At 46.8% G+C, this 14,687-nt stretch overlaps 1 protein-coding gene across 1 annotated transcript; it reads right to left on the minus strand.

Annotated features, from left to right (window-relative positions):
• Positions 1–270: 270 nt before the first annotated feature.
• Positions 271–6,007, minus strand: AKIP1 (A-kinase interacting protein 1). Its single transcript, XM_089664634.1, has 5 exons — positions 5,864–6,007; positions 4,623–4,776; positions 4,439–4,519; positions 2,561–2,674; positions 271–924 (listed from the first exon to the last, which is right to left on the minus strand). Exons 2-5 carry the CDS (start codon positions 4,764–4,766, stop codon positions 745–747), a joined length of 519 nt encoding a protein of 172 aa, XP_089520760.1. The 5' UTR covers positions 4,767–4,776; positions 5,864–6,007; the 3' UTR covers positions 271–744.
• Positions 6,008–14,687: the final 8,680 nt, after the last annotated feature.

A 14,687-nucleotide genomic window follows, 5' to 3' on the forward strand; every position in this document is an offset into this window, starting at 1 on the left:
CCCTGCCGGCCCCTCCCACTGTCCACAATCTGCTTGCATTGCATAGAGAAGCATAGAGACCCAGTAGTGACATCAATGTATCAAAAATAGAGATTGTAACAAAAACAGAAAGGTTTTATCTAAAAATGGAGGGTGGGGGAGGAACCAGGGAAGGCAAATTAAAAGCAGAATAACTTTTACCTTTCAGTGGAGGAAGGACGAGGAGAGGGGAAGGTTCCTCGGGGGCGTGTCTCTGTGCATTATACAATCATTTTCACTGTTAGACTCGGCTCAGATAAAAGTATAAAATGTTTATTATAAATTACAGAAAAGGAGATCTTCACAGGTGTCGCCCCCCGCTGGCCAGCAGCACAAATTACACTCTATTACTAATACAATCCCAAACGGTTACTAAAAACATTCATTCCACCAACAAACTCCTCCCCCTCTCAGCCGCTATTGGTCAGATCTGTTCAGAGGACGATAAATAAAGTGATTGTCAGATGCAGAGAACAGAAAAAGGTCCCAATTCATTACACTGGAAGCAGCACTCACGGCAGGCTAAGCCGGTCTCTCGGTTATTGTATGCCGTTCTAGCATGCCTGGGTGATACATTAAGAGCCAGTGAAACCCCGTCCCCCCCCCAGGCAAGGATAACTGTAGAATCACACAGCGCCATCAGCAGTACGGCCCAATCAGGGCGCTCCTACAGGAGAAGGGCGGAGCATGGCACCGCGGGGATCCCCAGTGATCGGCCAATCCCGGCTAGACATGAAAAGTCAAGTCAACACTCTGCCCGGGGGTGACGTTCACAATCTGAGTCTGTGCCTGACAGTCCGGAGAGCCGGCGGATATGCGGTACGTTCCAGGGGCCACCTCGATGTAGATGTCCCGGGGGTCCGTCCTCTTCTTGCCAGGCGGTGGTAGGGGGTTGGATGGCAAGTTCTGTGGAGAATGGTACAATGTCATCATAGGATCGGTCACATGACCTTCATTATTACAGCAGTAAAGAGGACCGGTCACATGACCTTCATCAGTACCGTGGGGAAGAGGACTGGTCACATGACCTTCATCAGTACCCCGGTGAAGAGAACCAGTTACATGACCTTCATCAGTACCACAGTGAAGAGGACCGGTCACATGACCTTCATCAGTACCACAGTGAAAAGGATCGGTCACATGACCTTCATCAGTACCGCAGTGAGAAAGATAGGTCACATGATCTTCAACATTACTGCGAAGAGGACTGGTCACATTCCCTTCATCATTACTGCGGTGAAGAGGACCGGTCACATGACCTTCATCATTACTGCGGAGAAGAGGACCCGTCACATGACATTCTTCTCTACTGCGGAGAAGAGGACCGGTCACATGACCTTCTTCATTACTGCGGAGAAGAGGACCGGTCACATGACCTTCTTCATTACTGCGGTGAAGAGGACCAGTCACATGAGCTTCATCATTACTGCGGTGAAGAGGACCAGTCACATGATCTTCATCATTACTGTGGTGAAGAGGACCGGTCACATGACCTTCTTCATTACTGCGGTGAAGAGGACCAGTCACATGATCATCATTACTGTGAAGAGGACCGGTCACGTGACCATCATTACTGTGGTGAAGAGGACCGGTCACATGACCTTCATCAGTACCACAGTGAAGAGGACCGGTCACATGATCATCATTACCGTGGTGAAGAGGACCGGTCACATGATCTTCATCATTACTGTGGTGAAGAGGACCGGTCACATGACCTTCGTTACTGTGGAGAAGAGGACCGGTCACATGACCTTCATTACTGTGGAGAAGAGGACCGGTCACATGACCTTCTTCATTACTGCGAAGAGGACCGGTCACATGACCTTCTTCATTACTGCGGAGAAGAGGACCGGTCACATGACCTCCATCATTACTGCGGTGAAGAGGACCAGTCACATGATCTTCATTATTACTGTGGTGAAGAGGACCGGTCACGTGACCATCATTACTGTGGTGAAGAGGACTGGTCACATGACCTTCATCAGTACCACAGTGAAGAGGACTGGTCACATGACCATCATTACTGTGGTGAAGAGGACCGGTCACGTGACCATCATTACTGTGGTGAAGAGGACCGGTCACGTGACCTTCATCATTACCGCAGTGAAGAGGACAGGTCACATGATCTTAATCTTTACCGTGGTGAAGAGGATCGGTCACATGATAATCCCTACTGCGGTGAAGAGGACCGGTCACACCACCTCACCATTTGAAGGTCACTGTGACCACCTACCTCATATCTAATCCTTTACCAAGAAGACCAAGTACATTTATTCCTCTTTGTCGCCCTCGTACACCCGCCTTACACACACCTCTCTCATCTTCCCCCAGTGCCTGAAACACAAGCATATCCGACGTCCACCTAAACAATGGCTCGGCCCCCAACACTTCCTCCATTGTTCCTGGCGTAGGGCCCCTTCAGATGAGAATGAAAAAGGAAAGACACGTCATGTGACCTCATGGGATTGGAGGGACACGGGTGGAGGGCGTGTCTGACATTTTTATTTGGGTTTTAATAATTTTCTGAGACGGCGCTGCTCACCGGGCGTGATCCCGTCCTCTGCTCCGCCCACTGCGATCTTCTGACGTGAAATCGGCCAATATGCTGCTTTTCCTGTTCATCGATCCCCCGGGGTGGTATACAGCTGTGATACGCCTGATAGATCAACAACACGGACATCATCAGGAGCCCAAATAGATACAATTGTGACGTCGCACTGCCCCCAGCTGGTGATTACTGGTACTGCAGTGACATAGGAGGCCTGATATATAGAATACACATAGGGGGACATTTATGAATTGTGACGTCGCACTGCCCCCAGCTGGTGATTACTGGTACTGCAGTGACATGCAAGGCCTGATATATAGAATACAAATGGGGAGGGGGGGGCATTTATCAATTGTGATGTCGCACTGCCCCCAGCTGGTGATTACTGGTACTGCAGTGACATATGAGGACTGATCTATAGAATACACATAGGGGGACATTTATGAATTGTGACGTCGCACTGCCCCCAGCTGGTGATTACTGGTACTGCAGTGACATGCAAGGCCTGATATATAGAATACACATAGTAACACTGACAGGGGAGAGGTCTGTATGTACACAACACAGATCTCTCTCCTGCCAGCATGGACATGCTGCTTTGTATCTCTCTGCACAGCAGCATGTCTCCCAACACACAGGTAACCCTTTGATCGCCCCAGATGTTAACCTCTTCCTGCCCAGTGCCATTAGTACAGTGTCAGTGCTTTGTATTAGCACAGATCACTGTATTGGTGTCACTGGGGATGTCAGTGGCAGTTAGTCAGTTCTCCGCAGTGTAAGAATGTCCACCGCAGTCCCGCTATAAGTCGCTGATCGCCGCCATGACTAGTATACAAAAAAAATCCCAGTATCTATACCGCCATTTGTAGACGCTATAACTTTCACGTAAACCATTTAATTTACACGTATCGGGATTTTTTTTTTAGCAGAATACATTTTGGCGAAAATTTATGATGAAATTTTATTTTTTTAAATTTTTTTACTGGACATGTTTAATAGCAAAAAGTCCAAAATATTTTTTAATATTTTTTTTTCCAAAATTGTCGGTCTTTTTGTTTATAGCGCAAAACATAAAAAACACACAGGAGATCCAATACCACCGAAAGAAAGCTCTAATTGTGGGGGGGGGGAAAAAAAGGACGTAAATATAATTTGGGAGCAGCGTTGCATGACTGCGCAATTGTCAGTTAAATTAATGCAGCGCCATGTCGCAAAAAATGGTCAGGTCATGAAGTGGGGGCAAATCCTCTGGAGGGCAAGGGGTTAATGTTACCCTCAGACTGCCCTCTACTGATGGATGCCAGGACTGCAGGACAGACTGTACAAGGCTCTGTAATTATTATAGGGAACATCCAATGTGACAACGCTGCCCCCTGCTGATGATTACCAGTACTGCAGTGACATGAGGCACTGAAACCTATTATGGAGAATACACATTGGGGGTCATTTACTAATTCTGTGATATCATGATACCCCCTGCTGGTAATTATGGGTACTGCAGTAATATACTATACGTCATATTATGGGGAATACATATTGGGGATCAATTATCAATTGTACCTCCAGACTGCCCTCTACTGATGAACACCGGTACTGCAGTGATATACGAGGCAGCATATTATATTACAAGAAATATACATTGGAAGACATTTATCAAATGGGTCATCAGACTGCCCTCTGCTGATGAATACCGGTACTGCAGTCACAGATAAGGCACCTAGGGAATACATATTGGGGGACATTTAGCAATTGATCCAGACATGATCTGCCTGGACTGCATAGAGAAGCACAGATACCCAGTTATGACTCCACTGGGTGTAAAATAAGGAATGTCAGATCTCTGTGGACGTCATGTGACTGGCAGCGGCTTACCTTGCAGAGCTGTGTGGTGTGACGCATGAAGTGTGACATGGCGGTGAAGGCTTCCTCCAGGGTGACCGGATCCCCATCGTCCTGCAGAGACAACACACAGAACACACATTGTACAGATCGTCGATTACACACCGAGGACCCGGGTCACCGGCTTCCCTACAGACTTCATTATGTCTGGTCATACCTCAGCGTCCTGCGTCCGGATCCCCTCCTGTCTGTGTGGGGCCCCCCAGTCCACCTCCCGGCGCCTGGCTCTCTCCAGAACCTCCCTGGACCGCTCAGAGGTCCTCCGCAGAGACTCCTCCATCCGCCTGTACTGAGCCGCCATCCACCATGTCCTATGGAGACAGAGGGAGGTCACATGGAGGAGGCACGAGGCACCAAATACCTCCCCAGTCCCCCCAGGAAATGGCCGCAACACTGGAAGGTGAATATTCCCGGGGAAGGCGGCCTGTGACCGGGGGGGGGGATCCACAGACATCACATCCCTACAGTCCAGCTTAGGATTCTATACCCAGGATGATAAATACACCCAATACGGGCGGGGGGGGTAACATACCAGGGGGGGGAGCTGAGGGAGGGGGGGGGCAACATACCGGGGGGTGGGGGGCAGGGATAATACACCTGGGGAGACCAGTGGTTAAACTGGGGATGGGGGGGGGGCTGGTGATAGGAGTGTTGGGGGAAGGGCTAACACACCTGGAGGAAAGGGGGGCGCTGGGCTAACACAACTGGGGGGCACAATAGTTTAACTGGGGATGGTGAGGGGGGGCTGGTGATAGGGGTGTTGGGGGAAAGGGCTAACAAACCTAGAGGGTCCAATGGTAAACTGGGGATATGGGGAAGGGGGGGCTGGTGATAGGAGTGCTGGGGGGAGGGTTAACACCCCTGGGGGGGTAGGGTTAAAGCACCTAAAGGGGGGCAGAGTTAACACACCTTGGGGGTCCAATAGTTAACCTGGGAAATGGGGGGGGGGGTCTGGTGATAGGAGTGTTGGGCTAACACACCTGGGGGGGGCTTGGCTAACACACCTGGGGGAGGCTGGGCTAATACGCTTGGGGGGCTCCAATGGTTAAACTGGGGATTAGAGGAGTCTGGTGATAGAAGTGTTGGGGGGGGGGCTGGGCTAACACACCTGGGGGGGGGGTACATTGGTTAAGCTGGAAATTGGAGGGGCTTGTGATAAAAGTATTGGGGGGGGTCTGGGCTACCACACTTGGGGGTGTCCAATGGGTTAACTGGGGATTGGGGGGGCTGGTGATAGGAGTGTGTGGGGGCAGGGCTAACACACTCGGGGAGGGGGGGGGCAGGGCTAACACGCCTGAGGGGTCCAATGGTTGAGCTGAAGATGGGGGGGAGTTGTCCTGTGTAGAGTTGGGGGGTCCAATTACTGCCTTTACCGCACAGCCGGCTCCTCCCTCTCACCTCCGATACAATGTATCGCCTCCAGTCACGTGCCTCTCGGGCGGACTAATGACCCCGCCCTGCCCCGCCTATTCGCTGGGACCAGGAGCGTTCCGAGTTGTCTGGCGTCACTAGGCCCCGCCTCCCTCCGTCCGGCCGTGCGTGGTTGTCGGGCTGAGCGTTCCACACACAAGATGGCGGCTGCCGGAAGTGGGGCGGTGGGAGGGGCCTGACTGAGTCCCGAACTCTGCCTGCAGATAGAATATATGTGATTACGGATCCGCCCTCCCAGATATGTTTAGTAAATAGGGTCTATGTATATATAATGTATTTCATGACAGTCGCTAAATACAACGCAACGGTATAGGGTGGTGACATTACCTGGACGCACCTCCACCTTTCACCTCACAGAGGCTCCTCCTGGGATGGTCCGGTCAGCAACCTCCAATCAGATTCAACACACCACATTAATATTGATCAGAACCCCGGACATCGTATTCTCTGGATTCGTTTTATACCTCTTCTGTGGGCGGGCGATGCGCTCCTCAGGGGTGTGGCCAGACCGGTCAGTCAGGATCCCCTCCCCAAACAGGGGGAATATGTCAGACATGGGATGGCGATTTATTACGTCAACAGGACATACTGCAGTTTAACCCCGCCCACCGCGCCGGGCCATGCAGAAGGAGGAGAAGGATTGGGGTCACGTGTCCTCTGCTTTCAGGATTAAAATGTATTCATACCAATGACATGTCACAGACCAGGAGCCACGGAGAGAGACAAGAAATACAGGAGAATACCAGGGACACCGAGACAGTCTGGGGTCAAAGGAGATAATGGGGGTCACAAGAGTGTCACTGGGGGGTCACTGGAGATAATGAGGGTCATTAGAGCGTCACAGGAGATAATGGGGATCACTAGAGGATCACTGGGGTCACTGTAAAAAGTGGGGGTCATTAGAGGGTCACAGTAGATAATGGGGGTCATAAGAGGGTCAATGGAGATAATGGGGGTCATTAGAGGGTCACTGGTGATAATAGGGTTCATTAGAGGGTCACTGGGGTCACTGGATATAATGGGGGTCATTAGAGGGTCACTGGATATAATGGGGGTCATTAGAGGGTCACTGCAGATAATGGGGGTCATTAGAGGATCTCTGGGGCCACTGGAGATAATGGGGGTCATTAGACGGTCACTGGGGTAACTGAAGATAATGGAGGTCATTAAAGGATCACCGGAGATAATGGGGGTCATTAGAGGGTCACTGGAGATAATGGGGGTCATTAGAGGGTCACTGGAGATAATGGGGGTCATTAGACGATCATTGGGATCACTGGAGATAATGGGGGTCATTAGAGGGTCACTGGAGATAATGGGGGTCATTAGACGATCATTGGGATCACTGGAGATAATGAGGGTCATTGAAGGATCACTGGGATCACTGGAGAAACAGGAGTGCTAATATCACTGAAGATACTGAGGGCCATTGGGATCACAGGAGACATTGGAGACACAGAAGCACTGGGGTCACTCAAGGTAATGGGGGTCATTGGGCTCACAGGAGCGTCTGGGTCATGGAAACACTGGGAGCTACAGGAAACACGGGGGTCACTTGTTCTATTCAAGGTCATCAGGGTCACAGGAGAGCCGGGGTCACTGAAATAAGAGGGACACACTGGACACAAAGGAGCACCAAGAGTCACTGGAGACACAAGAATGCTGGGACCGCTAAAGGGGACACTAGAGAAACAGGAGCACTGGGGTTAATGGGGAGTCACTGAAGATAATGCTGTCACTGAAGACACTAGGGGACACTTAAGACAGAGGAGAGCTGGGGCTCTGAAGATCATGGGGGTCATCTGGGTCACAGAAGATAATGGGGTCACTAGAGGAGCACTGGGATCACTGGGGATAATAGGGGTCACTGGAGACTCAGAAGCACTTGGGTGACGCTAAATAATAGGGGTCATTGGGGGGGTCACAGGAAATAATGGGGGTGATTGAAAATATTGGGGTCATTGGAGACATTGAGGTCACAAGCATCCTGGGGTCACTGAAGATAATAGAGTCACTGAAGACACTGGGGGACACTGGAGACATGAAAACTGGGGTCCTGAAGATAATGGGGTCACTGGCAAATGGAGCCCATCCATGCTCCTAATACCAAGCAGGCTACTCACCGATGATGTCACATCTTTGGTAAAACTTTATTCAACCACAAACAGTGCACAGTATATCCCTGCCTGAGAAAGGTCCAGCATGTTTCATCCCTTGGGTCGCAGGCAACTCTCATGCTGTACACTGTTTTTGGTTGAGTAAAGTATTTACAAAGAAGCGACGTCATCGGGGTGAAGCCTGCAGTCTGTGTTTTTATGTCACTGGGGAGCCGTAGATGGGGCACACAGCCGGTCATAGAAGTGATTGCTTGGAAACCCCTGGACTTGTGGAAACCCCAATCCCTCATTGTATCTGTGCTCACCCACGCATGCGCACATACACATTTCCCTGAATTGGACACTTCCACCATTGGCCATATAGAATGTTTCAGATTCATTCCTGTTCCTTCACTTGAATGAATTTGGCTTCTGGCAGCACTGTGTCCGCTTTCCCACAGGCGGGTGATGGACACTTGTGAAGCTGAGGATGCAGAGACACTTGTGGAATGTTATCAGTTCCTGTTAGAAGAGGTTGTGCTGAAATTGGGGTCAGTGACCCCCGTGTTGTCAGAGAAGGGACAATGACTCTGGGGACCTTCCACATATTCCTGAGAACGTCCACACTGCGTATTACAACAGACAGGATGACACCCTCTTCTAGCAATTCATCAAAATCATCAGGAATCAACATTTATGTGTCACTTATAAGTGTAAACCTCTTACAGCAAGATACAAGAAAATACCACAAGATGTAAGAAGACACAACAAGATACAGCAAGATGGTGGACGGGGTATACTTGGACAGAGGGTGGTGGTGGACGTGGTATACTTGGACAGAGGGGTGGTGGTGGACGTGGTATACTTGGACAGAGGGGTGGCTGTGGACGTGGTATACTTGGACAGAGGGTGGTGGTGGACGTGGTATACTTGGACAGAGGAGTGGCGGTGGATGTGGTATACTTGGACAGAGGGGTGGCGGTGGATGTGGTATACTTGGACAGAGGGGTGGATGTAGTATACTTGGACAGAGGGTGGCGGTGGACATGGTATACTTGGACAGAGGGGTGGTGGTGGACGTGGTATACTTGGACAGAGGGGTGGCTGTGGACGTGGTATACTTGGACAGAGGAGTGGCGGTGGACGTGGTATACTTGGACAGAGGGGTGGATGTAGTATACTTGGACAGAGGGTGGCGGTGGACATGGTATACTTGGACAGAGGGGTGGTGGTGGACGTGGTATACTTGGACAGAGGGGTGGCTGTGGACGTGGTATACTTGGACAGAGGGGTGGCTGTGGACGTGGTATACTTGGACAGAGGAGTGGCGGTGGACGTGGTATACTTGGACAGAGGGGTGGTGGTGGACGTGGTATACTTGGACAGAGGGGTGGCTGTGGACGTGGTATACTTGGACAGAGGGCGGTGGTGGACGTGGTATACTTGGACAGAGGAGTGGCGGTGGATGTGGTATACTTGGACAGAGGGGTGGCGGTGGATGTGGTATACTTGGACAGAGGGCGGTGGTGGACGTGGTATACTTGGACAGAGGGGTGGCGGTGGACGTGGTATACTTGGACAGAGGGGTGGCGGTGGATGTGGTATACTTGGACATAGGGGTGGACGTGGTATACTTGGACAGAGGGGTGGCGGTGGACGTGGTATACTTGGATTTTGCAAAAGCGATGACACAGTTCCCCACACATGGCTAATGTGTAAGGTAAAGTGTAAAATCTGGATGTAAATGGATAGAAAAGGCTAAAAGATTGTATTCAGAGAGTAGTGGTTAATGATTCATACTCTGAATGGTCTGGGGGTGTCAGTGGTGTACCCCAAGGTTCAGTGTTATTAGTGGGGTACCCCAAGGTTCAGTGTTATTAGTGGGGTACCCCAGGGTTCAGTGTTATTAGTGGGGTACCCCAGGGTTCAGTGTTATTAGTGGGGTACCCCAAGGTTCAGTGTTATTAGTGGGGTACCCCAAGGTTCAGTGTTGGGACCCTTACTTTTTCATATATATATAAACAATATGGGGTGTGAGATTATAAATCCCATTCCAGTCTTTGCAGATGACACCAAGCTGTGCCGGGAATAACGTCCTTACAGGATGTCTCCAACTTACAAGCCGACCTCAATGCTCTGTGTGATTGGGGGACTATGGGGCCAATGAGGGTTAATGTTGATAAATGTAAGGTCTGCACGTGGGGGCTAAGAATATGCATCATACATACTAGGGGGGGTACAACTAGGGGTGTCAATGGTGGAGAAGGATCTGGGGGGTTCAGTGGTAGAGAAGGATCTGGGGGGTTCACAAGCCGAGGGTGCTAAAGCAAGCAAAATCCTCTCTAGTATTAGGAGAGGTATAGACTCCAGAGAGAGAGATATCACCCCCCCCCCCCCCGGGTACAAATCATTAGTAAGACCTCATCTGGAATATGCAGTTCAGTTTTGGGCTCCAATTCACAAAAAGAACATTGAGGAACTGGAGAAAGTACAGAGAAGGGCAACCAAACTGATACGAGGCATGGAGGAGATCAGCTATGAGGAAAGATTAGAGGAACTGAATGTATTCTCTACTGAGAAGAGGAGATTAAGGGGGGATATGATCTCCATGTATAATACATAAGGGGGGATATGATCTCCATGTATAATACATAAGGGGGGGATATAATCTCCATGTATAATACATAAGGGGGATATGATCTCCATGTATAATACATAAGGGGGATATGATCTCCATGTATAATACATAAGGGGGGATATAATCTCCATGTATAATACATAAGGGGGGATATGATCACCATGTATAATACATAAGGGGGGTATGATCTCCATGTATAATACATAAGGGGGGATATAATCTCCATGTATAATACATAAGGGGGGATATGATCACCATGTATAATACATAAGGGGGGATATGATCTCCATGTATAATACATAAGGGGGGATATGATCTCCATGTATAATACATAAGGGGGGATATGATCTCCATGTATAATACATAAGGGGGGATATGATCTCCATGTATAATACATAAGGGGGGATATGATCTCCATGTATAATACATAAGGGGGGGGATATGATCACCATGTATAATACATAAGAGGGGATATGATCTCCATGTATAATACATAAGGGGGGTATGATCTCCATGTATAATACATAAGGGGGGGGGGATATGATCTCCATGTATAATACATAAGAGGGATATGATCTCCATGTATAATACATAAGGGGGGATATGATCTCCATGTATAATACATAAGGGGGGATATGATCTCCATGTATAATACATAAGGGGGGATATGATCACCATGTATAATACATAAGGGGGGGTATGATCTCCATGTAAAATACATAAGGGGGGGATATGATCTCCATGTATAATACATAAGGGGGGATATGATCTCCATGTATAATACATAAGGGGGATATGATCTCCATGTATAATACATAAGGGGGATATGATCTCCATGTATAATACATAAGGGGGGATATGATCTCCATGTATAATATATAAGGGGAGGATATGATCTCCATGTATAATACATAAGGGGGGGAAATGATATCCATGTATAATACATAAGGGGGGATATGATCTCCATGTATAATACATAAGGGGGATATGATCTCCATGTATAATACATAAGGAGGGATATGATCTCCATGTATAATACATAAGGGGGGATATGATCTCCATGTATAATACATAAGGGGGATATGATCTCCATGTATAATACATAAGGGGGGGATATGATCTCCATGTATAATACATAAGGGGGGATATGGTCACCATGTATAATACATAAGGGGGGATATGGTCACCATGTATAATACATAAGGGGGGATATGATCTCCATGTATAATACATAAGGGGGGGATATGATCTCCGTGTATAATACATAAGGGGGGATATGATCTCCGTGTATAATACATAAGGGGGGGATATGATCTCCGTGTATAATACATAAGGGGGGATATGATCTCCGTGTATAATACATAAGGGGGGGATATGATCTCCATGTATAATACATAAGGGGGGGATATGATCTCCATGTATAATACATAAGGGGGGGATATGATCTCCATGTATAATACATAAGGGGGGGATATGATCTCCATGTATAATACATAAGGTGGGGATATGATCTCCATGTATAATACATAAGGAGGATATGATCTCCATGTATAATACATAAAGGGGGGATATGATCTCCATGTATAATACATAAGAGGGGGATATGATCTCCATGTATAATACATAAGGGGGATATGATCTTCATATATAATACATAAGGGGGGATATGATCACCATGTATAATACATAAGGGGGGATATGATCTCCATGTATAATACATAAGGGGGATATGATCTCCATGTATAATACATAAGGGGGATATGATCTCCATGTATAATACATAAGGGGGATATGATCTCCATGTATAATACATAAGGGGGGATATGATATCCATGTATAATACATAAGGGGGGATATGATCTCCATGTATAATACATAAGGGGGGGGGGGATATGATCTCCATGTATAATACATAAGAGGGGGATATGATCTCCATGTATAATACATAAGGGGGGATATGATCTCCATGTATAATACATAAGGGGGATATGATCTCCATGTATAATACATAAGGGGGATATGATCTCCATGTATAATACATAAGGGGGATATGATCTCCATGTATAATACATAAGGGGGGATATGATCTCCATGTATAATACATAAGGGGGGGATATGATCTCCATGTATAATACATAAGGGGGGATATGATCTCCATGTATAATACATAAGGGGGATATGATCTCCATGTATAATACATAAGGGGGGGATATGATCTCCATGTATAATACATAAGGGGGGATATGATCTCCATGTATAATAAATAATAGGGGATATGATCTCCATGTATAATACATAAGGGGGATATGATCTCCATGTATAATACATAAGGGGGGGATATGATCTCCATGAATAATACATAAGGGGGGGGATATGATCTCCATGTATAATACATAAGGGGGGTATGATCTCCATGTATAATACATAAGGGGGATATGATCACCATGTATAATACATAAGGGGGGATATGATCTCCATGTATAATACATAAGGGGGGATATGATCTCCATGTATAATACATAAGGGGGGATATGATCACCATGTATAATACATAAGAGGGGATATGATCTCCATGTATAATACATAAGGGGGGTATGATCTCCATGTATAATACATAAGGGGGGGGGGATATGATCTCCATGTATAATACATAAGAGGGATATGATCTCCATGTATAATACATAAGAGGGGATATGATCTCCATGTATAATACATAAGGGGGGATATGATCTCCATGTATAATACATAAGGGGGGATATGATCACCATGTATAATACATAAGGGGGGGGTATGATCTCCATGTAAAATACATAAGGGGGGGATATGATCTCCATGTATAATACATAAGGGGGGATATGATCTCCATGTATAATACATAAGGGGGATATGATCTCCATGTATAATACATAAGGGGGGATATGATCTCCATGTATAATATATAAGGGGAGGATATGATCTCCATGTATAATACATAAGGGGGGAAATGATATCCATGTATAATACATAAGGGGGGATATGATCTCCATGTATAATACATAAGGGGGGATATGATCTCCATGTATAATACATAAGGGGGGGGGGGATATGATCTCCATGTATAATACATAAGAGGGGGATATGATCTCCATGTATAATACATAAGGGGGGATATGATCTCCATGTATTATACATAAGGGGGATATGATCTCCATGTATAATACATAAGGGGGGGGGATATGATCTCCATGTATAATACATAAGGGGGGGATATGATCTCCATGTATAATACATAAGGGGGGGATATGATCTCCATGTATAATACATAAGGGGGGGATATGATCTCCATGTATAATTTCATAAGGGGGGATATGATCACCATGTATAATACATAAGGGGGGATATGATCTTCATGTATAATACATAAGGGGGGATATGATCTCCATGTATAATACATAAGGGGGATATGATCACCATGTATAATACATAAGGGGGGATATGATCTCCATGTATAATACATAATAGGGGATATGATCTCCATGTATAATACATAAGGGGGATATGATCTCCATGTATAATACATAAGGGGGGATATGATCTCCATGTATAATACATAAGGGGGATATGATCTCCATGTATAATACATAAGGGGGGGATATGATCTCCATGAATAATACATAAGGGGGGGATATGATCTCCATGTATAATACATAAGGGGGATATGATCTCCATGTATAATACATAAGGGGGGGATATGATCGCCATGTATAATACATAAGGGGGGATATGATCACCATGTATAATACATAAGGGGGGATATGATCTCCATGTATAATACATAAGGGGGATATGATCTCCATGTATAATACATAAGGGGGGGATATGATCTCCATGTATAATACATAAGGGGGGATATGATCACCATGTATAATACATAAGGGGGGATGTGATCACCATGTATAATACATAAGGGGGGATATGATCTCCATGTATAATACATAAGGGGGGATATGATCTCCATGTATAATACATAAGAGGGGGATATTATCTCCATGTATAATACATAAGGGGGGGATATGAT

The sequence above is a fragment of the Staurois parvus genome, unplaced genomic scaffold (genome assembly GCF_062004578.1).
Source record: "Staurois parvus isolate SC_StPar_1 unplaced genomic scaffold, SC_StPar_1.0 ptg001974l, whole genome shotgun sequence".
NCBI classification, from domain to species: domain Eukaryota; kingdom Metazoa; phylum Chordata; class Amphibia; order Anura; family Ranidae; genus Staurois; species Staurois parvus.